This window comes from Lasioglossum baleicum, chromosome 8, assembly GCF_051020765.1.
Source record: "Lasioglossum baleicum chromosome 8, iyLasBale1, whole genome shotgun sequence".
Classification (NCBI taxonomy): domain Eukaryota; kingdom Metazoa; phylum Arthropoda; class Insecta; order Hymenoptera; family Halictidae; genus Lasioglossum; species Lasioglossum baleicum.
The window spans coordinates 8,711,572-8,739,332 of NC_134936.1; the positions used below are offsets into that span (position 1 = coordinate 8,711,572).

A 27,761-nucleotide genomic window follows, 5' to 3' on the forward strand; every position below is an offset into this window, starting at 1 on the left:
TCTTGCGCCTTCGGTTCAGATCAGTTCAGTCTTTTCTCGCGTCTTCGGACTTCGCCTATTTCAGAACGTTCACGATACTCAGGTCGTATTGCTCCTTACCATTTCTACTATTTCATTATATTTATATATTATTTGGTTCTAAATTGTTATTCGATTCGCTCGTAGATTATTATCACATATTTACAGATATTATTCTCTGGACTATTTTGTTGTACGAGGTTACTCGTAAACCATTACTATTATTTTGTTTGTACGAGCTCGCTCGCACTATCATTTCAAATTATAATTATTATTTTGTGCTATTTTGTTTTGTACGACATTGCTCGTAAATTAGTGATTATTATTTCTGTGCTATTTTGTTTGTACGAGTTCGCTCGCACTATCATTTCAAGTTTATAATTACTATTTGTGCTATTTTGTTTTGTACGAGATTGCTCGTAAATTATTGATCATTATTTCTGTGCTATTTTGTTTGTACGAGCTCGCTCGCACTATCATTACAAATTTATAATTACTATTTGTGCTATTTTGTTTTGTACGAGATTGCTCGTAAATTATTGATCATTATTTCTGTGCTATTTTGTTTGTACGAGCTCGCTCGCAAACTATTGATTATTATTCTGTGCTACATATTTCGTTCGAGCTTGCTCGCAAGCCGTCACCATATTTTGTTTCACGAGTTCTGCTCGCAAATTATTGTTGTACATCTATTTTTGGCAATTATACTCTGTTCTTCTAAACCTATTCTTTCCAACTTCATTTAGCATTCTCCTTGGTTCTCCATATCATCTATGCCACGTCGCGCCGATTGGAGTTACCGCTATCATTAAAAGTGCTGTTCCCAGTGACCGGTTAAAGTGATCGCGAAAGTGTGTGTGCGTGTGGTGTTTCATCGGGCTGTTCGAATTCGATCTATTCCTCAAATTCCTCAGACTCGCTATATTCGTTCCTCTAACCCTAAAATTGGTGTTTCAATCGTGTACGTCTGAGCCCAGAGGGTTCTCGGTACCGAGAGAACACTAATTCCCTTCGATCGAAATCTCCCGCCACGAATCGAGCAAACCCACGCGTTCGGACGAGTTGCACACACCCACATAGTGACACTTCGACCACTGGGAACCGTCACTACTACCGCGATGTGTGTTGTTTCTACGCGGTGTTCACGACGGACGACGTCCGTCTCGGTTCGCATTTATTCCCCTCTTCGCCTTTTCAACAACAGACACCGGTATCGGGTCTCTGATCAGACGTGGACGTTACGCGCCACGTGGATCTAAGATCGTCTTAATAAATTACTCGGTTACGTCCTCGCCTGGCCCGCTTCATTCTGTCGGACCATTTCCGTAACACTAGAAAAATAGACAAGAAGTTTTTCTTTTTGTCCAGGAAACTTTGGCACTTTAAAACCTTGATTACCCTGTATAAAGGTAGTTTATAACTGTTAAAATCAAGAAATCCCTAAATACGTCTTGTTCATAAAAAATAAGGTATAAATAACAACGCTATGAAGTTAGTTCGCGTTTCCACAGTTTCGAACCACTGTGCGCTATCCGCGAATGATGCGAAAACTTGCGCGGCCACGTGCGAGCGGTGCTACCCTTTGAATTTTAATAATCGATCCGCGGAGAATCGCAAACGCTCCCATCAAGACTAACAATAAGCACCACCACCGACGTTTCATTTCCTCTCGGGACATCTGTCCAGCCCCTGAATTCGCAATCCCCCCTTCGTTTTTACGCGGAAGATGCATGAGAATGATACCGAGGCCAGCTTGCCGCGAGCGGGCACCAACTTTTTGGGTTTACTGCCGCGTGATTAAAACGTCTCCGCTGTCGCCCGCCGCGAATTAAGAAGGTAAATCACGTCTGGTTTTAATAGCACCACGTTTCCCGGACTGAGACCGGGCAAGGCTCTGTCATTACTCTCGTTTGTTCCGTTGGACCGTGTTCAAAGCTGCACCCTCCATCCCCCTCCCTCTGGCCCCTTCGAATTAGCACCGCTCAACGTTTTCGACATTTTTCCTGCTTTTAGGGAAATTGGTAGCCCCGGACCAGGCTTAACTGCAATCTTTATTTAGTATTTAGGTGCTACGCGCGTGTGCGTTAATTGCTTGCGGTTCCCCGTTTTGCTTTGATTAATCATCGTGTACCTTCTGACGTGCTCGCTGTACATTGAGTTATTAGCAGCTGAAATGAGTTCTGCATGATTCATTTGACTCGACCAATGTACGATAGCTATTCAAATGAAGATACAAACATCCAGATCTGTTGAAATCTTTGTGCGCCAATTTTCCTTCACATATTTTTGAATTTGCTTCGATCTAATCCTCTGGTTCGATTTAATATGAATAGTGAATAATTTAATCTGGCTGGTAGAAAAATGGAATTTAGATGGTACTCTAGTTAGGTCAAACGTTCAATAACATTGGTGAATGCTTAGAATCATCTTCGAACAACATTTAGACTGTTTTAAAATTTATTACATTACTATTTTATTCTATTGGATTTGGTCTAAATTTTTCGAATTGTTGGAAATGCTAGACTATGCTCTTGGATTTCACTTCAATTATAATATTTTTTATTACTTAGATTTGAGACGTGCTGATTATACTTTTATATGGATTTTATAGAAATTGCAATAAAAAAGATATTATTTACTTTAATAGGGGTTCTATTATATGTATATTCCAATGAATATAAACATCCTATTAAATGTTGAAAATGTTAAAAGTGCCAATTGTAATCAGTTAACATCTACAATATTTTTCATTCAGTCTACCTGTTATTCGATGCCCTCCTAATATTTGTACGCAGCAGGTTGTACTGTGAAATGGGATTTCCTTGACAGCGTCATCCTCCAGAAATTTACCTGTTTTCTATACATTTATGGAATGTCAACAGAATCTCGTCCCACTACAGAAAATATTTTCTTCTCGTCTTCAATGAAAATATAACTGTGTCGCCAATAATATTCTCCCATCAATACTAACTACCACGAATTCAGATCTCCTTCCACAATACTCAACAAATCGTTGATCACACTGGTTACACAATCACAATCTAAATAACTAAAGAGAACTGTGGTACATAAGAATTCAAAGCACAACAATTCATAAAAGTATTTTATAATAATTCACAAGATGGAAGACAACTTACCATGTTATTGTGTAATTATGTTCTATTATTCTAGTTTATTGTAGGTTGACCTGTCCAGCGAATGAACGCACGTCTGTTGAAATTATTTAGTAAAGCTGCGAATTTCACACGAACTGCTCCACCTCTTCATTACTATTGAAACGATATCCTCCCAAGATCTGTTCGAATGGTCCAAACAAATGATAATCACAAGGTGGTACACTTCGGCAGTGATGAGAATGTTCAAAAAATAATCCAGTGTATACTTACTTAACCAGCTCCGAGATGACTTACTTACAATAAATCCAAAAAGTATTTGAACACCAGAACCATTCTCTAGAAATGCTTGTAATGTCTTTATAGTCTTGCATTTGACCCATCCAGTTTTGTCATAAATGCTGTAGTCTAGTTATCTGTTCTAGTTTCTCAGCTGCTGCCCATTACGTCGTACCCATCATCTGCAATTTAATATTTGGGAATTAGAAGAAGTCCACAGGTCCCAAACAATCCCAAATCAGTCCCAGTTAGCCATTTTGGACAGCAGCTGCGTCCGTAGATCAGTGCTTCGATTGTGGACACCTTTTCTCGCGCATGCGCGGCGATTTCAGCCCATTTCAGCCTCAGTAACGTAAGCTTCTCGATAAAATGGGGTTCCTTGAGCACCCCGCAGAATTTAAAAAAATTTATATGATTTGATTCTGAGAAAAATGAATGTATAACAAGTGTATTTGTGTATATTTTGTAACTCGTAGGACACGTCCTGGAGTCTTTTTGTCCGGTAAGATTATTTCGGTACATTCCCGCCAATATACATAGCTGCCTCAGGGCTCTGGCCGCTCTGCACCCAATAGTGGACACGTTACTGTTTTCTCACGCATGCGCGAGAAAAGGTGTCCACAATCGAAGCACTGCCATAGATGCCAGCCAATGCCAGCAGAGTTGAGCAGAGACTCTGATGCCAGCTTTATGCGAGCAGAAACTAATGTGGCAGATGTCGGTAAAGTACATTTTTATTGTACTTCCTTTTTACCGACAAAATTGATACTGATTTAAATTCATATTGATTTTCGAATGAATATGTATTTAGTGTAATGCAAGGAGGGGAAACGAAATAATGAACTCCATATAATGTTAGAATGTATTTGTTTCAGTATTTGTTCCCACATTAGTGCGACCTGCCCTGTATATCGGCATTCGCCGCATTAGTGCGACCGTGCTACCCTCTTAAACGAGGACAAATGCCCGCTCTTCCTGCCAGCGTAAAACTGACATCTGCGAACGCAGCTGTTGTCCAAAATCGAGCATTTTGCTTACTGGGAGGCGAATATGGTTAACACTAGAGCATTCCTTTACAATAATAGCAGGATTAAATTTATTCAGATTTCCTAGGTTCCATTTTATGGTAACATCCTAACCTCAAGAAAATATTTCTACAATTCCATGTATTGTAAAAACAATAAACAACACTATGCGCATAAGACCGCACGACCGACTTGAAAATTCTATGGCGATTGCACACCTGTCTGTTTCTCGCTCACTCGACTAAACGCGGTTCCCCCGAGTTTACTCGAATAAGTTTCATCTCGGAGCGTGACGGATCAGACTCATTCAGTGCCCAACAATTGTATACGCGGCGCGCCTAAAGAAGTACTCACTTAAACAAAATCTGAAATCTGCCGTTTCTATGGACTCGGTATTGACAGACTCGGTTCAAATGATTGCGTGAGTTCCTGCCCGCGATTTTCTTAGACGTCGCAAACTGTACTGCACGGTGGAGTGTAAAAAAATTATATAGTGACTATATAATTGATTAATAAAGCTGTATTCTTTAATACTTAACCATGGAACTTTATTTTCAAATCGGGCACGAACTTATGCAATCAACGAATACTTTTTTCGCTCCGTATTTAAATTCACGATTTCGATCGAATATTTTGTGACAACGGAGAAGCTCGATTATTTCGCAACAAGATATTTCATCCTTCATATGTTTTCCGGGAGATTGCACACGGTTGATCAATAGATGGCGAACGTATCACTGTCTTCCCTTCTGGTCGAGGTCCCAGAAGAGCGGAATGCTAATTTCGAAGTCAATCCGAAGCAAATTGAGAGCAAACCTCCGCGGTACGGTTCCGGTCGCAAAGGACTACAAGGATTCGAAATTGAATCCGTCGCGTCGGGGGAGTGAGCGAAAAAAAAAGAATCGAGGCCCACCCCCTCAGCTGTATCGGCATCAACTGTGTATCGCGGAAAATGTCATCGCGGTCGGTGTTTTCATTGGTAACAACGCGCCACGTGTGTACGTAACAAACTCTGATTGGAGCAAATCCACGTAAACTCGTCTCTTGCCAGGGGCGTTGCGGGAAATTCCGAGGAAACTTTATCGTTCGGTTGGCAAGTGCCAACACTGCACGCTACCGTGAAAGCCATCATTGTATTGCAAACCCGATTTTCAGAGTCTACGGCAAGCGAAGAAAAGAGTAAAGCCGGGGATGCATTGGCTGTTACCCCATAAAGTATTACCTCTCAATTTTTCAAAAGAGCACGATTCCGTCGTTTCGTGCCCCATTGCTTCGTTACCCTTCCTCTATTATTCCCTGACCTCTATACTGTTCCCTGAAAAATACCGGAAGGTTAAACTCTCATCCGGCACCACCAGGAATTATTCCCTCTGATTCTCGAAGGGAGAAGGGAAAGTTACTATTCATTAATGATTAAAACAATTGGGAAATATGTACCAATTGTTTTTAACAAAATATCCGCAGAACATTCTGAACGACCTAATTATTTTCCTGAACATATTACTCTACAATATTGGTTCTCATTGCTATATACAGTGTGTTCGACTACAGGTGGGAGAAAATTTAAGGAGTCGTTCTCCATTATATAATAATACAAAACGAAAATGAAGAATAAAAACATTGCAATTTAAATTAAAAATTCAAAATACGCCTAAAATGCGGCAACGCGACCAACAGAGGTGTACTTACGTACCGTACGTCATAGAGGCGCGCGACAATCACCTCTGTTGGTCGGGTTGCCGCATTTTAGGCGAATTTTTAATTGTTAATAACTAAATAACGATACCGAACTCGCAATTCTTTTTATTCTTCATTTTCGTCTTATATTATCATGAAGAAGCACCCCTTAAATTTTCTCCCACCTGTAGTCGAACACCCTGTAGAATATAAGCAGCTGAATCAATGAAAATATTGTTCAAATGAATTTAAGAACACCAATAAATTATCGTTAACTCTTAATGTAATTGACGATCAGGAGACATTTTTATTCGACTCCTATTTGTTACAATCATTGCAGAACATGACACGAACTAGTCACTTTTAGGAAATTATTTTTAAGTCTTCAAAATTATTGAAGAACAGGAGACACTTTTATTTGGCTTCTGTTTGTTACATTGAAGAACATGACACCAGAGTTGGGCAAAAATTTTATTTAAATAAAAATCTCGAATGAAGTGGGTTTATCCCAAGTGGGTTTAAAACCAACTTTATTTGAAATTTGTATTTGAATACAATTTTTGCCCAACTCTGCATGACACAAACTAGATTTTTCTTATTTTACCAAGGGTATGTAGCCCCTAAAATCTTCGAAGCCAGAGATGCACAGGACCTCAAATTCCGCAACGTTGGCGGCGCACAGTGGTCCGGTAGCTCGCTTTTTGTGGCCAAAACTATTGTAGCGTTATTTCACTTATTTCAAGGTTTAATTTAAAGGTTGGATTCGTCTTGATACCAGTTAGAATATTATGAAGTAAAAAATATATGTTAATATTTAAAACATTGACCTTCATTTCTTATAAGAATAAGAGATTTTTCTTTAACTCTTTGTATTGAAGTTTGTAGAAAAGTGAATTAACTTTCGTTGGAAACATTTTTTTGTCAGATCATCGGAAATATTTGAAAAATCTTGTTAAGAATTCTCACGATGCATACTATTTTCTAGAAATCGCGGAAAAGTATTGTAGCTAAGATTGACTTCTTTGTAGAAATTATACGAAATCTAGTAATGAGAGGTTTTCGGGGTCTCTGACTGGCGCAGAGAAATCGTATACATACATTGTAATTCCAAGCTGCTATGCAAGATTCAAGTGGAACTGCGTATCCAGTCGTCGAATAACCGCGGGCCCGTATTTGTTAAAATCCGTTTATAATTCAAGATTGCGAGAGATTGCAATTAAAATTTACATGATCTTCTTAGTAAATGTTCAAGCTTTCATATAAAACAAGTCCGATGCTAGCGGTATTAAGCGTTTTTTTATCATTCTTTTCAAAGTTTGGAATGCTATTAATTTACGCTATTCGTGTATGGGCTAAACAATGCTTAAAAATGGATTAAATATTTGAAATGCGCTTACTAACATATATAAAACCATCATTAAAATCTATTTTCTGATATTCGATGATTGAAATCTAAAACGTTTTATTTCAACGTTTTATCTCATCACAGAATTATCTAAAATGAATAATATTTTGGATTTGGGAGCTTTGAAGCGTTGTTACTTTATAGGAAGAAAATTTTTTTCAATGTATTAAAGTTGAAAAATTGAATTTTGGCCACGAAAACAGGTTCTCCAGACCACTGTGCGGCGTTAGAATTTTTGGAGTGAACTCCCGAGTAAAGAAAATATAATTAAAGTGCTTGGAAGGGTAATGGCTAGGACAGTGTGGCGAGTTTCAGTGTCCTGGGAAGAATTTTTCGAGCTGGGAATTCTAAGTGCGGAGCTGGCCGACTGTTCTTCGCGGATACTCGTTCTTAGGCGACAGCCGATAGCGGTAACACCGTGCCACCGGGTTCCAGAGAAGTAGTACGAACTTTTAATTAGGTGCACGCTCTGACGCCGTGACTTCAACGTAAGGGTATATCGGAGCGAGCTCTGACCTCGACGCTGAGATCGATTCGCTGCCTTGCGACTGGCTTTCATCCCTTCGTGCGAACGGAACGGTAATTGTGATTCCTGACTCGCCGAACGTATCATTTTCCCTTTTTACATCCGATTCTTCTATTTTGTTCAAGACGTGCATACTACGTCCCGTAGCGCGGCGAGTGGTTTCGCCTGCGTGCGAATTACGAGCTTGCGTTCGAGGGGGTTTCGAACTAAATATTGAAGCAAGGAAATCTCGATTAGGATATTTAAAGTAATCTTTGAAATTTCATGAAAGCATAGAGTGAAGGTACTTGAACCCTTCAGGTGTGCTTCAGTGTGCTTTGACACTTCACTATTTAATATTCAATATTAATAAGTATGTATTATTTAGAAAATGTTCATAGAATTGTATAATTGTCGTTATCGGCGATTAAATTGGTGGAGAAGTTAAATCAAGAATATCTCGATTAGAATTTTGGGAATATTTGATTATAAACATAATACGATTAGGTGTAAACACCTATATTGCTATATTAGATGAAGATGCCGCCACTTAAATTGGTTTCTAATAATAATTGGTTTCTAATAATCACTTCCTAATAACAACTATTTTCCTATTACATGTTATATAAATTACATCTTTATCATATATTGAATAAAAGTTTTTCATCATATGGTCACGAACATGTGGTAAGTTTGGGTTTTTGACGTTTTTCACGGTTTGAAATAACCGCCAAACATCGATCGACGATTGACTTTGTTTTAATCGATCGACCGGTTACGTTCTGTGTCTAATGACTTTGATGGTCTATGATCCAGTATCCTGTCTGACGACATGAAAGCAGCATGTGCTAAGACAATTTCAATTCCGTATTTATAATTTTTATAAAGCAATGTAAGTAAATTATTGCAGTATCTTGTTACATTGTTACATTCTGGTTACGCAGATATTTTAAAGTTTCTGGTTTTACATTGTGAAAATATATTTTTCAGACGCAGTTTTTTCTACTTTCTTGAAAATGATCTGAATGAAGATCGAAACGTTGAAAGTTCCTAACTAACGTGCAAATTTTGCTTTTTTCCTATTAACTGATCGAACCGTTGCGCCGAGAACATTTGAATATTATACATTTCATTATCTTGCGATCGATATTTCAAACAACATTTAAATTGGTTTAGTAGCAAGGAGATCTACTGGAAAATCTTTAAAGTAACTTTAAAGAAATGTAGAATGCTTATGTCCAGCGGGACAAACTATATATCGAAGTCGCTGAGGAAATTGTGTAACAAAGTTGGAAAATTGAGTTTTGAAGAAACTGTGTTTAAACTTTTGTGGACACGCACACAGTCAATGGTGTCGAAACTACTAAATCTTTAAATGTTCAAAAAGTTTTACAATTTCGTGGTTCTGGAATATACAATACTATCTGTTGCGCACATTTTACAATTGTAAGTTGAACAAAATTCTAAATTGATGAATCCAAATATATAAAAATTGTAGTAAAATTAAAAAGCGGGTAAAGAATAATATTTTGTAAAATTATAATGAAACCTGGGAATATATTTGTAATTGAAGAATATTAGAATAGTATAATCAGAGTTTATTAAAAAATTGTTAAAATTAAGCCTGGAAATATGCTCTTAAACATTAGTAGTTCATTAAGTATGCCGGTAATGACGATAACGATCTTCAAATTCGCCTTTATTAGAAATTTATATTCGAGCTAAAAGTGAATTCTAACTCAAAATGTAATTAAAAACCCATCACAAAATTGAATTTGGAACTCGGAAAATTTGTTCTCTTTATACTGGCAAGTAATAGGTATATCAAATAGTACTGCATAATATAATAACACTGTCCAACAAGTTTTAATTGCATTTTCGAATCCGGAAATCATTTTCCTCCATTTTTTAAAAGTTAAATTTTTTTGACGTAGACTTTCACAAATAAAACAATCAAGTTTGTATAACATTTGAAAGATTTAAACATATTGAAACAATATCTAAAGTGACCAAGAGACTTCTGTAAAAGCAGGAATTTAAAAATTGAGTCTGAAATAAAATATGACTACAACACTGCGATAGATATTTATTAATTATAGATATTACTTAATTTGATGAAATTTGATAAATTGCAACATGTGAATTCCAAGGGTTTATCGAATTCATAATCGGGTAAATGATATGATTAATTTGTAATTTAGTTGAAACGCATTAAATATAAGAGAAAGAATTTTTTTAAATATGAAACACCTGGAACAACGAATTAATGAGAGATGGTACGTGCCAATCGCAGTGACCGCAATCTGAATTAATGAAAATTTGTTGGAAAGAGTAGTCAGTTTGCAAGGAGCTTCAATTTTCGAGAAACTCGCGTCCCTCGGCGCTGGTACAAGCCAGCAACGTTTAATCACTACGAAATTAGGATAACCTCGTGCTGCAGGATCGTGGTTAAGCCGAACCTCGAAACCTAGCCACCTATGATGTGGTCTTTCAAAGTAGATATACATGCCGGTGGCTGGAGGAAGACGCGGATCCCTACCGAAGCAGAACTGAGAAAGACAGAAACATTTGCTAGACGGTGTCCGTAATCAAAGACCCACCATTGCGATATCGAAAGCCCCTCAAAGTTAAAGCTACTCCAGCAGCCCCGTCATCACCTGCCACCAACCTCAAAATCAAGAAGCTGATGGCGTTACACACCCTCTCGTATCTGCCGTAGCGTGAAGCTGCCGCGTGATATTGAGTTTCGTGCAATGAATTCGGATGTCGTCGAATATCCCTCACGGATGTCGATACAACTACTACTGAATGCTTAATTACACCGACAGTAGCCGACGACGTCAGTCTTCGCATACCGTGACGTCATTCATTCATCCTCGTCTCATTGACTTTTCCACGGTTAGGCACAATTCAAGCGGACCTCTTGTCAGTCAATCAAATTCGGTGACTAAGGCTGGATTTATAGTAGAGCAGCGAGGTGAGCTGTGAGGTGAAGAAAAAGAAAATACATATGTACTTTTTCATTAGTACGTGTCGAAATGTTGTCTCGAATGTTGGTTTCTTTTCACCGCGCCGCTATCATCAATGTTCGCAGCTCCACTATAAATCCACCCTAACAATGTTACTTTCTTTACTTGTTACACTGTATGTATATTAAGTTGTATGGTATTTTATATGCTATACATACTACATACTGTAGGAAAATTATTCTATATCGTTAGACAGGGTGTTTACCTACAGGTGGGAGAAAATTTAAGGGGTGGTTCTCGACGATAATATAAGACGAAAATGAAGAATAAAAAATTGCGATTTCGGCCTCGTTATTAAGTTATTAACAGTTAAAAGTCTGCCCAAAAAGCGGCAACTTTTCAACAGCGCGCAGCGGTGCACGTTGCGTACGTCACACAGGCACGGGACAGTCTCGTATCAAGTGACAAACGCATACATAAATAGTATAGAGACGAGACGGGTCGGGTTCTCAAAAATTTCGGGATTCTCGATTGTGTCAAAATTTCCGAAAATGTTCGAGATTCTCGAAGGTTTCGGGATTCTCGATTATGTCAAGATTCCCGAAAATGTTTGAGATTCTCGAAGGTTTCTGGATTCTCGAAATAATCGAGATTCTCGAAATTATCGAGATTCTCGAATTTATCGGGATTCTCGAAAGTATCGGGATTAAAATCAATGAATAAATTTTATAATGTAGAGTTTTTAAATGATCCTTTGTGCGGCTCAAAATATGTTTGTATAAGGACAAATGCGACAGCCCGCAAACTCATGTTTCGACCCAAAATGTGGTCAGATTTTCGTTCCTTGCAAAATTCTCTGCAGAAAAGTCACGTGACTTTTACCGACCACCCTCTAGCAGTGTTGCCAGATGGTACGGGAAAACTCGCGCATGCGCGACGATTCCAGCGTCACTGAAGTACGAAATCGGGCACCTTGGTTGCCCCGCATAGCTTCGCACTATCTTTTCTTCTCGATTTTCAAACATAACGTTTAACATGCGTATGTTATATTAAAATTTGATGTGTATGTACATGTAATATATAAATATATTCTAATTGTATATATACAGTAGCGGACAAAAGTTTAAGACCGCTCTAAAGAAAACTTGCCCCACAAGCTACGGACTGTAGAACGCAGATACGTTCCTGGATTCGCCGCGCATGCGCGAGTTTTCCCGTACCATTTAGCAACAGCAACACTGCCCCCTAGTCCTTCTGAACGCTTCACTCTCGCAGACCACGCAGACGGCAATGGACGCCAATGGACGCCAACTGACGCCAACCGACGCCAACCAACGCCAACCAACGCCAACCAACGCCAACCAACGCCAACGCCAACGCCAACGCCAACACGTCTATCTCATTTCAATTGTGCACTTCCTCCTTAACAAAGATAGTCAGGGAAAAACTCCAATAGTTTAAGCTATAGAAAAAAGGGATACAAAAATGACCGAACGAATAGAAGAAGATCCTCCGGTACTATGTACTGCTGTTATGAATGGAAACCTGAAAATTGTTGAAGACCTTTTGAAGGATGGTGCTGATGTTAATACGATAGACGGTACGTACCAAATAGAATGTGAATGGTCAAACTACTAATACAGTATGGAGCTGATCTTAATGTTAAAGATAGTAGGAGAAGGTCTCCAATAGATATTGCTAAGGAAAGTTGGAATCCAGAATTTAAGGAACTGCTCTTAATTAATGGAGCTGTCGTAAGAAAAGATAACGCACTGCATGCTGCTGTGAATAGTGGGAATCTGGAAATAGTTGAAGAACTACTGAAGGATGGTGTTGATGTAAGTATTATAGAGGATTCAGATTTGATAATAGGTAAGACGGTTCTACATAGAGCAGTCTGTACGAGGCAACTGGAAATTACCAAACTCTTGATAACGTACGGAGCTGATGTTAATCTTAAAGATTGTTGGGGAAAAACTCCATTAGCTGAAGCTCTTCAAATTAAGCACACAGAAATGGTTGAACTGGTTCTAACTAATGGAGCCGATATAAAAGAAGTTCCTAACATACTGTATGCTGCTGTGGAGTATGGAAGTCTGGTAATTGTTGAAGAAATACTAAAGGATGGTGTTGATATTAATATGATAGACAGTACAAACTATGGACAAGGTAAGACGCTTCTACATAGTGCAGTCCGTGAGAGGCATGTGGAAATGGCCAAGTTATTAATAAAGTACGGAGCTAATGTTAACGTTAAAGCTAGTTCGAGAACAACTCCATTAGCTGACGCTCTTCGAATTAATAACACAGAAATGGTTGAACTGCTTCTAACTAACGGAGCTGATATAAAAGAAGATCGTAACGTACTGTATGCTGCTGTGATGAATGGGTATGTGAACATTGTTGAAGACCTATTGAAGGATGGTGTTGATGTAAATACAATAGACAATTCAAACGATGAAGGTATGATGGTTCTACATAGTGCAGTCTGTATGAGGCAAGAGAAAATAACCGAACTATTGATAAAGTACGGAGCTAAGGTTAGTGTTAAAGATAGTTCGAGAAAAACTCCATTAGTTCACGCTCTTAGAATGAAGGAAACAAAAATAGTTGAACAGCTTCTAATTAATGGAGCTGATATAAAAGATGATACTAACGTACTGTATGCTGCTGTGGAGTATGAAAGTCTGGAAATTGTTGAAAAAATACTAAAGGATGGTGTTGATGATAATAAGATAGACAGTAAAAACTATGTAGAATATGGGATGCTTCTACATGACGTAGTCAGTTGGAAGAATGTGGAAATGGCTAAGCTTTTCATGAAGTATGGAGCAAATGTTAATGTTAGAGATAGGTTTGGAGCAACTCCATTGGTTACTGCTATTTACAAGTGGGATACAGAAATGACCAAACTGCTTTTAATCAATGGAGCTGATATAAACGAAGATAGCATTCTACATTCTGCTGTTATGATTGGAAGTGTAAATATTGAAGAACTGCTGAATGAATGTCGTGATGATATATCATATAATACGAACTTGTTAAATGGTATGACGCTTCTACATAGTACAGTCGCTTGGAGTCAAGTGGGAAGGGCCAAGCTATTGATAGAGCACGGAGCTAATGTTAATGCTAAAGATGATTACGGAAGAACGCCACTAAATGATGCTATTCTAAAGCAAGATATAGAAATGGTTATACTGTTTTTATCTGATGGAGCTGATCTAAACGAAGATCTTAAGGTACTATATAAGAATCATCATGACCACGAAATACCAGTTATTGACTTACTTAAAAAGCACATAGCTATGGAGAAAGCTGAAGATTTATATGTAAGTGAAAAGAATTTGCTTTGGATTAGTAATGATTATGAAAATGTTTGAGATTCTCGAAGGTTTCTGGATTCTCGAATTTATCGGGATTAAAATCAATGAATAAATTTTATACTGTAGAGTTTTTAAATGATCCTTTGTGCGGCTCAAAATATGTTTGTATAAGGACAAATGCGACAGCCCGCAAACTCATGTTTCGACCCAAAATGTGGTCAGATTTTCGTTCCTTGCAAAATTCTCTGCAGAAAAGTCACGTGACTTTTACCGACCACCCCCTAGTCCTTCTGAACGCTTCACTCTCGCAGACCACGCAGACGCCAACCAACGCCAACGCCAACACATCTATCTCATTTCAATTGTGCACTTCCTCCTTAACAAAGATAGTCAGGGAAAAACTCCAATAGTTTAAGCTATAGAAAAAAGGGATACAAAAATGACCGAACGAATAGAAGAAGATCCTCAGATACTATGTACTGCTGTTAAGAATGGAAACCTGAAAATTGTTGAAGACCTTCTGAAGGATGGTGCTGATGTTAATACGATAGACGGTACGTACCAAATAGAATGTGTGACGCTTCTACATAGTGCACTCCATAGAGAGCAAGTTGAAATGGTCAAACTACTAATACAGTATGGAGCTGATCTTAATGTTAAAGATAGTAGGAGAAGGTCTCCAATAGATATTGCTAAGGAAAGTTGGAATCCAGAATTTAAGGAACTGCTCTTAATTAATGGAGCTGTCGTAAGAAAAGATAACGCACTGCATGCTGCTGTGAATAGTGGGAATCTGGAAATAGTTGAAGAACTACTGAAGGATGGTGTTGATGTAAGTATTATAGAGGATTCAGATTTGATAATAGGTAAGACGGTTCTACATAGAGCAGTCTGTACGAGGCAACTGGAAATTACCAAACTCTTGATAACGTACGGAGCTGATGTTAATCTTAAAGATTGTTGGGGAAAAACTCCATTAGCTGAAGCTTTTCAAATTAAGCACACAGAAATGGTAATATTACAATTATTATATATAACCTCGTTTTACTTACTCCACCTTCTTCTCCAATTGCTGCAGTCTCATACTAAAACAAAGGTTGATAAATTAATACATTTATATTAATTAATTATAATTATTACATGCTAACGATTTCATATATGACCTCGTGTTACTTACTCCTTTTCTTTTTGCACGCGTAACCAATAGATTTCCGCATTACCCTGGAGGTACTATTGACAATGCGTTTTTTTTCAGTGGTATCCCCAGTAGGCCTACTCCACTATACATATAAAAAATACTCACGCAAGGACATAAAAGGGTGCAATGTCCTTACGTTTTCTCAGCGTGCGCAAGCACTTTGACAACCCATTGGGATGAGGTATCCAATGCGTCATCGCCGTTTGCATGCGTGCTGTTCAGCGGCATTCGATAACATTTTGCCGTGACATCTTGTATACTTACAAAGGTTACGTCTGTGCTCAAAGCCGCACATTTAAAAATATCCAAATCCGAAGAGGATAATAATACATCGTAAAATTTATCTATAATTTCAAAACGTCTAACACCTAACGTGTACGCATCTTCGCACGGGAGAATTGATACGATAATACAAATTGATCCGTCGCGTAAAATGCAGCAGTTGTCGCGATCGTTTTTGGAAAAGCCTAAATTGAAAAATTTAATCATGGAAGCATGGACAGTGGTAGTGGAATAATCACTACATCCCTCCGTGCTACCATGACTTTTTAATTCCGCCATCCTATTTACATACTGTTGGAGGGGTTTACCCGGCGTTCTGATATATCTATTAAAAATGGACATTGTGTTTTCGTACGCAAAAGCGGAAAATGAATCTAACGTTCCGAAACGGCTGACGTCATCCGCCAAATGAAGGAGGCAGTGGACATTATACGATAAGAAAGATGAACCGTAAAATTTTTCGGAAGTAGAAACAAACACTTCCAATGCCGCTTTTGCAAAATTCACATGTTTTTCTATAAGCGAGGGTGAAACTAATATCCTAATCGCGATATGGAGCAACAAAAAATGAGTATACACATTCGGAGCTAATATCCCGTACATTACTACCGGGCCGGTATATAAGAAAAATTGGCGAAACTCGGTCGCTTTAAAAGTTGAATATTCTTCTATTGGCCTCGGGCGTCTAGAAAAATCGGATGGACAGTACTTATCGAGTACTGCCATTCGCGCGGAGATGATAGAAATCATGTTTCGGGACAATCTTGTTTCGTTTGAATAATTACCAGACACCCAGGCGGATAACAATTTCTTTACAATGCCCAGACAAACAAGGTGCATGTATTCGAAGGGAACCTGAGAAACCATTCCCATTTGGAGGGCAGCTAATGGACTATTTCCTTTTTGATGATATTTATCGGGGCTATTGGCATAATCATTATCGCATCGACGAGGATGATTGATGCCACGGAAAACCCGACGTTTCCCTGTTGTGGTACCGCGCAATTTACATTTGGAGCAAGGATTAGAAGATAAATGATTTTTGTGATTTAAAATAAAAGCCCGCGCTAGTGCATCCGCAATAAAACATCTCAACTGCACAGGGATTGTTTTACCTTGAAAAATAATGCCTCCTTTCGACATCATCACATTGATGTCGGAGACAAATTTTTTAAGGTAAATATTACAATCCCCGGGTTTATTTGGACCTTTATAGATGCCTACAACCATCGGTTTGCTATTACGCATATTTATGATTCGAATTTGAATTGGTCAAAGCTGAACTTTTTTGTGGGTGTCGATGGTGCACCCGTCAACATGGAAATCTAAAATTAAACGTTCGGGAATGGTTTCGAGGGTTTCACATAAGTATTCTATTATTTTAGACTCTACCCCGAAATGAACATATTCACCATGCTCCACCACAGACGTGGTGACTCTGGTGCGTGGCGTGGAAAGTAAAGTTCTTGCATCTATTGGCAACTTCCGAAAACACGAATTTTTGTTCAAAACGCGTAATATGTTATTCGCCTGGGTGTGCGATATGTTATTGTCCACGAAACAAGTGGCTAAACTATCGCGAAACGAGGGTTCTGACACAGCAACAGCAGATGGCCGGGCTGTATCATTTCGCGACGGAATTGACGAAGGAAAAGAACTCGAAGTGCCGGGCATGTCGTGATCAATATCTATGTCGATAATAGATTGACGCGAAGACTCGACATCAGAATGCGCGAACGAAGAGAAGCTGGTGGAAGGAACATCCGGTACACTAACATTAGCGGGGCGTGCTGCTTTTTTACGCGACCTCAACTTAGTTCTTACTACATTCAAAACGCGCCGTTTTTGACTGGAACTCAATTCCCGAAATGGTTTCCGCGGTAACGACGTTCATAAGCTTTTGCTAGGCATTGGAAAAATGAAATCGAATAACCGATATAAAAAAAAAATATATACAGGGTGTCTCACCTGATTTTGACATCTTGATTTTCTCGCTATTGTTACTCGTAGCAAAAAAATTTTCAGCATAGAGGCTTGAATGGTAACGAGTGGAGCATATTTTGATGTTATTAGTTTTTTCGTGAGTGGACGCGTAAAGGTCATATAAAGGTTAACTTTTTTTTTTTTAAATGGAAATGAGGTATTTTTGAATACATCAATCGATGCAGCTGGACATTCGTTATAAAAAAGTACTAACCTGTGTATGTCGAAAAGTTAGTAGTTCACGAGATATTTCAATTTAAATAACTCTAAAACACCATTACTATCGTACTAAGACGTTAGCGTTTATTTATAGGAATGGTTCAACGTAACCACCACTTACATCACGCCATTTTTTAAATCCATCAAGTAATGACTGGTTCACGTCGTTTAATGTATCGGCTGATATTTTACGACATTCAGCGATAATACGCTGCTTCATATCGGCCACTGTAGTTGGAGCTTTAGCATAAACTGTATTCTTTAAATGTCCTCATAAGAAAAAGTCGAGGGGCGTTAAATCAGGTGATCGTGCTGGAAAATTAATGGGACCGCCTCTTCCCATCCAACGATTCGGAAATTGTCTATTTAAAGCATTTCTTGCTGTTAACGAATAATGTGCAGGGCATCGTCTTGCTGCATCCACATTCCTAAACGAACACGTAACGGCACATCTTCCAATAATGTGGGTAAAATTTCCATTATGAAGTGTTTGTGCTTCGGTCCATTCAGTGATCCATCGATAAAATATGGACCAATAATATGAGTGTCGATTATGCCAATCCATACGTTCAAACTCCATCGATGTTGATGGTCATTTTGTCTGAAACAATGTGGATTCTGTGTCGACCAGAAATGTGTATTTTTTAAATTAAAATATCCATTCTTTGTGAACGTCGCTTCGTCTGTAAACATAACTTTTTTTTAAAAATCAGCACTTTGACATAAAGCCCATTCACAGAATTCTAAACGACGATGGAAGTCATTATCAGTGAGGGCTTGAACTTGTAATATGTGATATGGATGAAATTTGTATCTATGCAGTACACCGTACGACACTAGACCGACTAATATTGGATTCTCTTTCAAGCTGACGACAGCTTACAGATGGGTTTATTGTCACTGCAGCCAAAATATTAATTTCATTTGCAGTATTCGTCGCTGTGTTTTCTCGATTAGGTGTCTTACGCGACAAATTTCCAGTTTGACTAAACTGTTTGAAGACATTACTGAAAGAAAGTATTACGGGCTGGTTGACACCTATCAGGAAATCTCTCTCCACACAACTGTTTTGCACGAACTGCACTCTTTCCAGCTTCCAAATACGTTGCAACCATGTCTACTTTTTCCGCACTTGAGTACTTCATTTTAGAACAAACAGATAGATGTCCAACTACTAAGAGATGCTAAACTCAAACTGACGAATGATTGTCACACATAATCGAATAGTTGTCAAATGTTTACATTTCAACGTTACCGACCTCAGTCAATCGTTTTTGCTAGTCTAACGGTGGTAAACAAAGCTAACGCCTTCGTGCGGCAGTAATGATGCCTTAAGAATTTAAATAATTTAAATTGAAATATCTCGTGAACTACTAACTTTTCGACATACATAGGTTAGTACTTTTTTATAACGAATGTCCAGCTGCATCGATTGATGTATTCAAAAATACCTCATTCCATTTAAAAAAAAAAAGTTAACCTTTATATGACCTTTACGCGTCCACTCACGAAAAAACTAATAACATCAAAATATGCTCCACTCGATACCATTCAAGCCTATGCTGAAAAAGTTTTTGCTACGAGTAACAATAGCGAGAAAATCAAGATGTCAAAATCAGGTGAGACACCCTGTATAAGTACCTTCCTTTTACGTGCTGGTCAAATCGCGTAATCCAATGAGTATAAGCACTCACGGTGTCACCTACTGTTACCACACAGCGATGGCACTGGATGGCACGACGACGTTGCAACCGAGCTAAGCGAAGGAGGACTGAACGAGAAGCGATGAATAGGCGAAACGCGCCTCCCGCGAAGAATAGGCGAAACGCGCGTCCAGCGAAAACAGGTGAAACGCGCCTCCCGCGAAAACAGGTGAAGCGCGCGTCCAGCGAAAACAGGCGAAACGCGCCTCCCGCGAAGAATAGGCGAAACGCGCCTCCCGCGAAGAATAGGCGAAACGCGCGTCCAGCGAAAACAGGTGAAGCGCGCGCGTCCAGCGAAAACAAGCGAAATGCGCCTCCCGCAAAGAATAGGCGAAACGCGCGTTCTGCGAAAAACAGACGAATAACAACGAGACAAAAGACAAGTACGTCAATGTGGGGGGCCGAGCCAGCGGAGGGAAAACGGCCCACGATTCTAGCATCACTATCACTGCCGGCAATAGTTCCTGAGAAGCGCTCCCGTCCACTTGCGACTACAAAATTCTCCAAACTTCAGCATCATGGATAAAGTAAGCTTGAATTTTTAGTTTCTAGTTGACGAAATGTTTGATCGTATCGTTACAGTGTCTCGCACAGCCTACGAGTGTCAGCGACAATAGTCTGGTTTTTTCTTTCCATTCTTTGATTAATGATATTAATATTCTCTTTCAATGTTCATACATTTCAGAATCAACAACGTCCAAAAAGGCAGCCACAGTTGCCAGCAAAGTATAAAGAAGACTCGGGGAAGGCAGAGCCATCCAGCAAAATACGGAAGAAGCAGCCCGTTGCGAAAGAGCAGCAAAAAACCCCCTCACGCGAGGATATGTTGCTATTACTGCAGGCCAGTATGGAGTCGTCGGATCCGCAGGTGAACGTCGAATTCCCACCGAATCCTCTGATCCAGAATCGTTCAACAACGTCCAACAATCCTAAACCTTCCTCCGCCGCTGCATGCAATTTTTCTACACCACTTTCCATCCCCATCCCGACTCCGACACTCCAGATGCCTCCTCCGCAGCAAGACAGGTGAGAAGCACGAGTTGCACATTTGTTTTTAAATTTAGTAATAATTGTAATTAAATTGTATAGTAAATGGTATCACGTTTCTATTTGTTTTAGTATCACGATACTGCTGCATCTTGTTCAGCAGTTGGGGCAAAGGATTGAGTAAGTAATACAATAACAATTACAATTAATTGATTATAATTAATTAATATTAATTTATGAACCTTTTCTTTCAGTATGGGACTGCAGCAATTGGAGCAGAAGGTGGAGTAAGTGACACATGGTTATATTTAATCGTTAGTGTGTAATGATTGTAATCAATTAATATTAATTTATTAATTTCTCAACCTTTCGTTCAGTATGGGACTGCAGCAATTGGAGCAAAAGGTGGAGTAAGTGACACGTGGTTATATATATATATTCGCTAGCATGTAATAATTGTAATTAATTAATATTAATTTATTAATTTATCAATTTATCAACCTTTGTTTTAGTATGGGACTGCAGCAATTGGAGCAAAAGGTGGAGTAAGTAACATGTGGTTATATATATAATAATTGTAATTATTTACTATAAATGTAATAATTTAACAACCTTTATTGTTTTAGAATGAGTATGAAGCAATTGGAGAAGAAGGTGGGGTAAGTAACACGTGGTTATATATATAATGATTGTAATTAATTAATATTAATGTACGAATTTCTCTACAACCATCAGGAAAATAACTGGGATGCTAAAGGCCGAGTATCTGGGGCAACGACCGCACTGGCTACCGCTAGAGTCTGCAGAGGATGTGTAGAAATTTGAAAATTGTCCCGATAGCGATTTCCACAGTGTCGTAAGTATATATATTGCAATAAAGGAGACTATTGTGTTATTAGTTTATGAATATAGAAAGTAATGTTTATTTTTTTCAGGTTGGGTATTTGCACCAATTAGGAGGGCACTCGATGCGAGAAGCTGTCAGGGCTTGTTTCGACGATGCCCTCTCTGACTCTGTGGCATTGTCGCATACATGGACGGGCATCCGTGGAACCCGCCCGCTGTATAAAACGCGGATAGTAAAGGCCATCTACGGTAAGTATTGTACATCTCTTATTCAGTAAAATGTAATTATTAATTTATCGATTAATATATTTATTTAAATGAATGTTACAGAAGCTACGTTCCGGTCAGCCGCGTATCCAAAGGCTACGAAGGCTGATTTCGCGGATGCCGGGAAGGCGGCGCTCAAAGCCGCAAAGCAGCGGGCGGCACGGCCATCGGCACGTGAACCCTCCGCCGACGCCCTCGCCGTAGCCGACGCCCGCGCTTGCTGGACAGGCCGCGACGACGACGACGACAAGGACGACGACGACGACCACTGTAACGGAAACGGCGACGTTATCAACTACGTCTTTGACGATAATGACGATGGTGCCGTCTTCGAGTACCTCCGTGCCGAACACGGTGACGGCACCGACTTAGAGTACCTCGAACCGGAGTACAACGACACGTGACGTTAATTGACGATAACTGACGACCTTCTATAAATAGTGGAGTAGGCCTACTGGGGATACCACTGAAAAAAAACGCATTGTCAATAGTACCTCCAGGGTAATGCGGAAATCTATTGGCTACGCGTGCAAAAGGAAAAGGAGTAAGTAACACGAGGCTATATATGAAATCGTTAGCATGTAATAATTATAATTAATTAATATAAATGTATTAATTTATCAACCTTTGTTTTAGTATGAGACTGCAGCAATTGGAGAAGAAGGTGGAGTAAGTAAAACGAGGTTATATATAATAATTGTAATTAATTAATATTAATGTACAAATTTTTCCACAGCCAACAGCGGAATAACTGGGAGAATCGCGGCACTGTCGTGACGTTGCGCACGTGGTCGGATATCCGTGGGACCCGCCCACTGTACTACATGCGGATAATGAGGGCCATCCACGGTAAGCATTGTACATCTTTTATTCAGTTGAATATAATTATTAACTCTTCGATTAATATATTTATTTATGAAATGAATGTTACAGAAACTACGATCCGGTCAACCTGGTACGCGAAACCAACGACGACGGATTTCGCAGCGGCGGGGAAGGCAACCCTTGAAGCGGCAAAGCAGCGAGCACGCGGGCACTTCAATCGTCAAGCGAACCCTCCGCCGACGCCCTCGCCGTCACCGATGCCCGCGGATGTTGGACAGGCCGTGCCGTCCTCAACTATCAACCTGACAGAGGTAGGTATTACTTGGCGAAACAAATATTTCAAATACTATTTAAAATTCTCGACTTTATTTTAAATAGGTATTTTAAATAAGATATACAATTTCGAAAATAAAATATTTCTATTTTAACAATCGGAACCACAAAATAAAATATTTCTATTTTAATAATCTGAAACACAAAATAGAATATTGTATTTCTTGTGCCTACTGAGGTTAGTTGATAAACATACAGTGTATACAAAATCTTATCACCAGGAAACAATTTCTACCCATAAATCTCTCGAATATATTATATTCAGCAATATACTATTTAAAATTGTGTGTGTGAAATTGAAAATAAATACAAAGTCCAAATATTTTCAATATTCCTAAAGTAAAATACTATTTGCAAAAAATACTGCCTCGAATAAATAATTTTATTTTCAAAAATTACTGCATCAAATAAAATTTTATTTTCAAAATTGTACACGTACTTTAAAATAAGTAGGATTATTTATTTGGTTTATATTATACAATATGTGCATGAATATTTTTCCAGATTATTTAACCACACATGGATGTTCGAGTTATCCTGAAGGAACACGTCGTTCCGGACAAGAGGCGCAGAATCAGGAAAATATGGGTCACGGTCCAGACTCGACCAGAAATCTCAACCAGAAGATATGCTTTTGGAGAAATGAAATTTCCATGGCCCAGGTGTGCCTGTGTATGTACAGCGAATCTCTGATATGTAAGAATCTAAGTCGAGTAATAATAAAGAAAACTAATGAAAATAAATTAAAAAATATAATATTTATTAATTATTCCCTGCTTTGTTCGTTTAGAATCCCTTCACCCACCAAGTTCCTGCGATATTTAGTAATCTAAATTGAAAATTCTTAATATTTTAACATTAAAATATAAGTGTATTCAATATGAATTTAAATGTAAATTAGTTGAAATTGAATTGTAAAGAGAATTGTACGGCAATGCAATTTTTAGATTGTGTCTCTTGCAATCGGTGCAGACAATTTTTATTTCGCATAAAGATCCGCAGTCTAGGAAAAATAAATAAAATTTGTATTATACTCTCTGGTATGCGTATACATAGTTCGAATTGTCGAGAATACCGACAAGGGTACTTGGGTCACCCGATCGAAGGGTACCGAAGCGCTCGCGTCCTGGACGCACCCAGGAGTATTCGAGCTCGTTCACTGACTGGCGAGGATGAGAATGTCTCCAGGTGAACTCAGGTGAACTCCCGTGAGAATTCGTCCCGTTCTGCCTTATACATATAGGCAGAAGACGAAAGCACGGACCACGAAGAGTGCCGCTCGCGTCGCGGCTGATTCTTCGCGGTGATTGGTGCGGGCCAGTTTCGGCAAAGTCTACCAATATGACTGCCGTTCGATCGCTCTTACTCTTAGACTTAGACTCGGCTCGCGACGTGTCGTTGTCTCGTCGCAACATGTAGAATTTCAAGAAATCGATTTTGCAATATCCTAAGGTCGTAGACAAATTTTGAGACCAGATTTGAAATCAGCGTGAAAAAATCTACGGGAAATGAAGTACAGCATGTTCAAAAAAAAATGTTTCCGCCCGTGGTATTAGAAAAACCACAATTTTCTCGAAATTGTGCAAGTTTAACGAATTTTCTCAACGTTAAAAAACGTTCTTACCATAATCTCCCTATTTTTCCCATATTCTGCAATGTTTCAGCTTCAATTTAAAAAAAATTTCATCGCTCTACCTCATTTCTATCGAAAGCTCTTGGATTTTGAATCGAGTTTCGATCAAATAGCCCACTGTGCGCCGTGCCGGGAATCAAATGCTGTCTGCAGATTCTGACTTTCCAAAAATGCGTTCCCGCGAACCCGAAAATGTAAAAATCTCAATGGTCGGGACGGGTCGAGAAAACATAGAGACGAGACGGGTCGGGTTCTCAAAAATTTCGGGATTCTCGATTGTGTCAAGATTTCTGAAAATGTTCGAGATTCTCGAAGGTTTCGGGATTCTCGATTATGTCAAGATTTCCGAAAATGTTTGAGATTCTCGAAATTATCGAGATTCTCGAATTTATCGGGATTCTCGAAAGTATCGGGATTAAAATCAATGAATAAATTTTATAATGTAGAGTTTTTAAATGATCCTTTGTGCGGCTCAAAATATGTTTGTATAAGGACAAATGCGACAGCCCGCAAACTCATGTTACGACCCAAAATGTGGTCAGATTTTCGTTCCTTGCAAAATTCTCTGCAGAAAAGTCACGTGACTTTTACTGACCACCCCCTAGTCCTTCTGAACGCTTCACTCTCGCAGACCACGCAGACGCCAATGGACGCCAACTGACGCCAACCAACGCCAACGCCAACACGTCTATCTCATTTCAATTGTGCACTTCCTCCTTAACAAAGATAGTCAGGGAAAAACTCCAATAGTTTAAGCTATAGAAAAAAGGGATACAGAAATGACCAAACGAATAGAAGAAGATCCTCAGGTACTATGTACTGCTGTTAAGAATGGAGACCTGAAAATTGTGGAAGACCTTCTGAAGGATGGTGCTGATGTTAATACGATAGACGGTACGTACCAAATAGAATGTGTGACGCTTCTACATAGTGCACTCCATAGAGAGCAAGTTGAAATGGTCAAACTACTAATACAGTATGGAGCTGATCTTAATGTTAAAGATAGTAGGAGAAGGTCTCCAATAGATATTGCTAAGGAAAGTTGGAATCCAGAATTTAAGGAACTGCTCTTAATTAATGGAGCTGTTGTAAGAAAAGATAACGCACTGCATGCTGCTGTGAATAGTGGGAATCTGGAAATAGTTGAAGAACTACTGAAGGATGGTGTTGATGTAAATATTATAGAGGATTCAGACTTGATAATAGGTAAGACGGTTCTACATAGAGCAGTCTGTACGAGGCAACTGGAATTGACCAAACTCTTGATAACGTACGGAGCTGATGTTAATCTTAAAGATTGTTGGGGAAAAACTCCATTAGCTGAAGCTTTTCAAATTAAGCACACAGAAATGGTTGAACTGCTTCTAACTAATGGAGCCGATATAAAAGAAGATCCTAACATACTGTATGCTGCTGGGGAGTATGGAAGTCTGGTAATTGTTGAAGAAATACTAAAGGATGGTGTTGATATTAATATGATAGACAGTACAAACTATGGACAAGGTAAGACGCTTCTACATAGTGCAGTCCGTGAGAGGCATGTGGAGATGGCCAAGTTATTAATAAAGTACGGAGCTAATGTTAACGTTAAAGCTAGTTCGAGAACAACTCCATTAGCTGACGCTCTTCGAATTAATAACACAGAAATGGTTGAATTGCTTCTAACCAACGGAGCTGATATAAAAGAAGATCGTAACATACTGTATGCTGCTGTGATGAATGGGTATGTGAACATTGTTGAAGACCTACTGAAGGATGGTGTTGATGTAAATACAATAGACAATTCAAACGATGAAGGTATGACGGTTCTACATAGTGCAGTCTGTATGAGGCAAGAGAAAATAACCGAACTATTGATAAAGTACGGAGCTAAGGTTAGTGTTAAAGATAGTTCGGGAAAAACTCCATTAGTTCACGCTCTTCGCATGAAGGAAACAAAAATAGTTGAACAGCTTCTACTTAATGGCGCTGATATAAAAGATGATCCTAATGTACTGTATGCTGCTGTGGAATATGAAAGTCTGGAAATTGTTGAAAAAATACTAAAGGATGGTGTTGATGATAATAAGATAGACAGTAAAAACTATGTAGAATATGGGACGCTTCTACATGACGTAGTCAGTTGGAAGAATGTGGAAATGGCTAAGCTTTTCATAAAGTATGGAGCACATGTTAATGTTAGAGATAGGTTTGGAGCAACTCCATTGGTTACTGCTATTTACAATTGGGATACAGAAATGACCAAACTGCTTTTAATCAATGGAGCTGATATAAACGAAGATAGCATTCTACATTCTGCTGTTATGATTGGAAGTGTGAATATTGAAGAACTGCTGAATGAATGTCGTGATGATATATCAGATAATACGAACTTGTTAAATGGTATGACGCTTCTACATAGTACAGTCGCTTGGAGTCAAGTGGAAAGGGCCAAGCTATTGATAGAGCATGGAGCTAATGTTAATGCTAAAGATGATTACGGAAGAACGCCACTAGATGATGCTATTCTAAAGCAAGATATAGAAATGGTTATACTGTTTTTATCTAATGGAGCTGATCTAAACGAAGATCTTAAGGTACTATATAAGAATCATCATGACCACGAAATACCTGTTATTGACTTACTTAAAAAGCACATAGCTATGGAGAAAGCTGCAGATTTATATGTAAGTGAAAAGAATTTGCTTTGGATTAGTAATGATTATAAAATTAATTATTTTCTGAACAAATGTGAAGCAGAAATAGACATCATGAAGAGCGAGAAGATTGGTAATAGCTTTGCTTCTTTTTATGATATTTTGAAAAAAAATACAAGCAAATTAGCGAAAAATGAAAGTATAGTACAGGCTATGAAATTAAATGATTATAAAAAAAAGTTTCCAATATATGCTAGTATGATAGATAATCGATTTAGAAGAGGGGTACAGAGAAATGAGTTACTGGAACGAGTTAGGAATAAATTTTTACCTTCTCTCTCCGAAAGCCTTAACGAATTACCACTTCTTTGTACAGGAAAAATATTTACCTACCTAAACGATTTCGATTTAAGATTTTTATTACTTGTATGTGAGCTTTTCAATAAATATATATGTATATGATATAACATTATTGGGATTACAATTCTTACAACACCTGCTCCTTTTTCCGCCTTTCCTCCTCTCCCTGAAC

At 38.7% G+C, this 27,761-nt stretch overlaps 5 protein-coding genes across 8 annotated transcripts in view; 3 read left to right on the plus strand and 2 right to left on the minus strand.

Annotated features, from left to right (window-relative positions):
- Positions 1-2,649: 2,649 nt before the first annotated feature.
- Positions 2,650-27,761, minus strand: part of LOC143211444 (uncharacterized) — a 30,795-nt gene continuing 5,683 nt past the window's right edge. The window contains exons 2-3 of the mRNA XM_076429137.1: positions 3,156-3,592; positions 2,650-3,059 (exon numbers count right to left, since the gene is read on the minus strand). Of these exons, the coding sequence (XP_076285252.1) occupies positions 3,575-3,592 (18 nt within the window). The 3' untranslated portion in view covers positions 2,650-3,059; positions 3,156-3,574. The remainder of the gene's footprint in view (positions 3,060-3,155; positions 3,593-27,761) is intronic.
- LOC143211439 (uncharacterized) lies at positions 12,371-18,369 on the minus strand. The gene has a single exon (XM_076429127.1). It carries the CDS (start codon positions 17,043-17,045, stop codon positions 15,648-15,650), a length of 1,398 nt encoding a protein of 465 aa, XP_076285242.1. The 5' UTR covers positions 17,046-18,369; the 3' UTR covers positions 12,371-15,647.
- LOC143211554 (uncharacterized) lies at positions 12,476-27,691 on the plus strand. Its single transcript, XM_076429335.1, has 8 exons — positions 12,476-14,368; positions 21,625-21,784; positions 21,866-22,202; positions 22,439-22,471; positions 22,539-22,651; positions 22,736-22,942; positions 23,465-23,656; positions 25,350-27,691. Exons 1-8 carry the CDS (start codon positions 12,614-12,616, stop codon positions 27,689-27,691), a joined length of 5,139 nt encoding a protein of 1,712 aa, XP_076285450.1. The 5' UTR covers positions 12,476-12,613.
- On the plus strand, positions 14,185-19,810 carry LOC143211442 (ankyrin repeat and SOCS box protein 6-like). 3 transcript variants are annotated; one of them, XR_013009462.1, is made up of 3 exons: positions 14,185-14,323; positions 14,629-17,563; positions 19,719-19,810. XR_013009462.1 is itself a non-coding variant. In XM_076429134.1 (3 exons), exons 2-3 carry the CDS (start codon positions 14,757-14,759, stop codon positions 15,585-15,587), a joined length of 588 nt encoding a protein of 195 aa, XP_076285249.1. In that variant the 5' UTR covers positions 14,185-14,323; positions 14,629-14,756; the 3' UTR covers positions 15,588-17,948. The 3 variants fall into 3 exon arrangements, 2 of the variants coding, with proteins under 2 accessions (XP_076285249.1, XP_076285248.1); XM_076429134.1 differs by lacking the exon at positions 19,719-19,810 and having other exon boundaries at positions 14,629-15,329; positions 15,573-17,948; XM_076429133.1 differs by lacking the exon at positions 19,719-19,810 and having other exon boundaries at positions 14,629-17,956.
- Positions 19,869-22,266, plus strand: LOC143211443 (uncharacterized). 2 transcript variants are annotated; one of them, XM_076429135.1, is made up of 10 exons: positions 19,869-20,229; positions 20,388-20,728; positions 20,822-20,869; positions 20,944-20,976; positions 21,067-21,099; positions 21,202-21,234; positions 21,316-21,348; positions 21,425-21,545; positions 21,625-21,784; positions 21,866-22,263. In XM_076429135.1, the coding sequence occupies exons 1-8, from the start codon at positions 20,221-20,223 to the stop codon at positions 21,504-21,506; spliced, it is 612 nt and encodes a 203-aa protein (XP_076285250.1). In that variant the 5' UTR covers positions 19,869-20,220; the 3' UTR covers positions 21,507-21,545; positions 21,625-21,784; positions 21,866-22,263. The 2 variants fall into 2 exon arrangements, with proteins under 2 accessions (XP_076285250.1, XP_076285251.1); XM_076429136.1 differs by lacking the exons at positions 19,869-20,229; positions 21,067-21,099 and having other exon boundaries at positions 20,299-20,728; positions 21,866-22,266.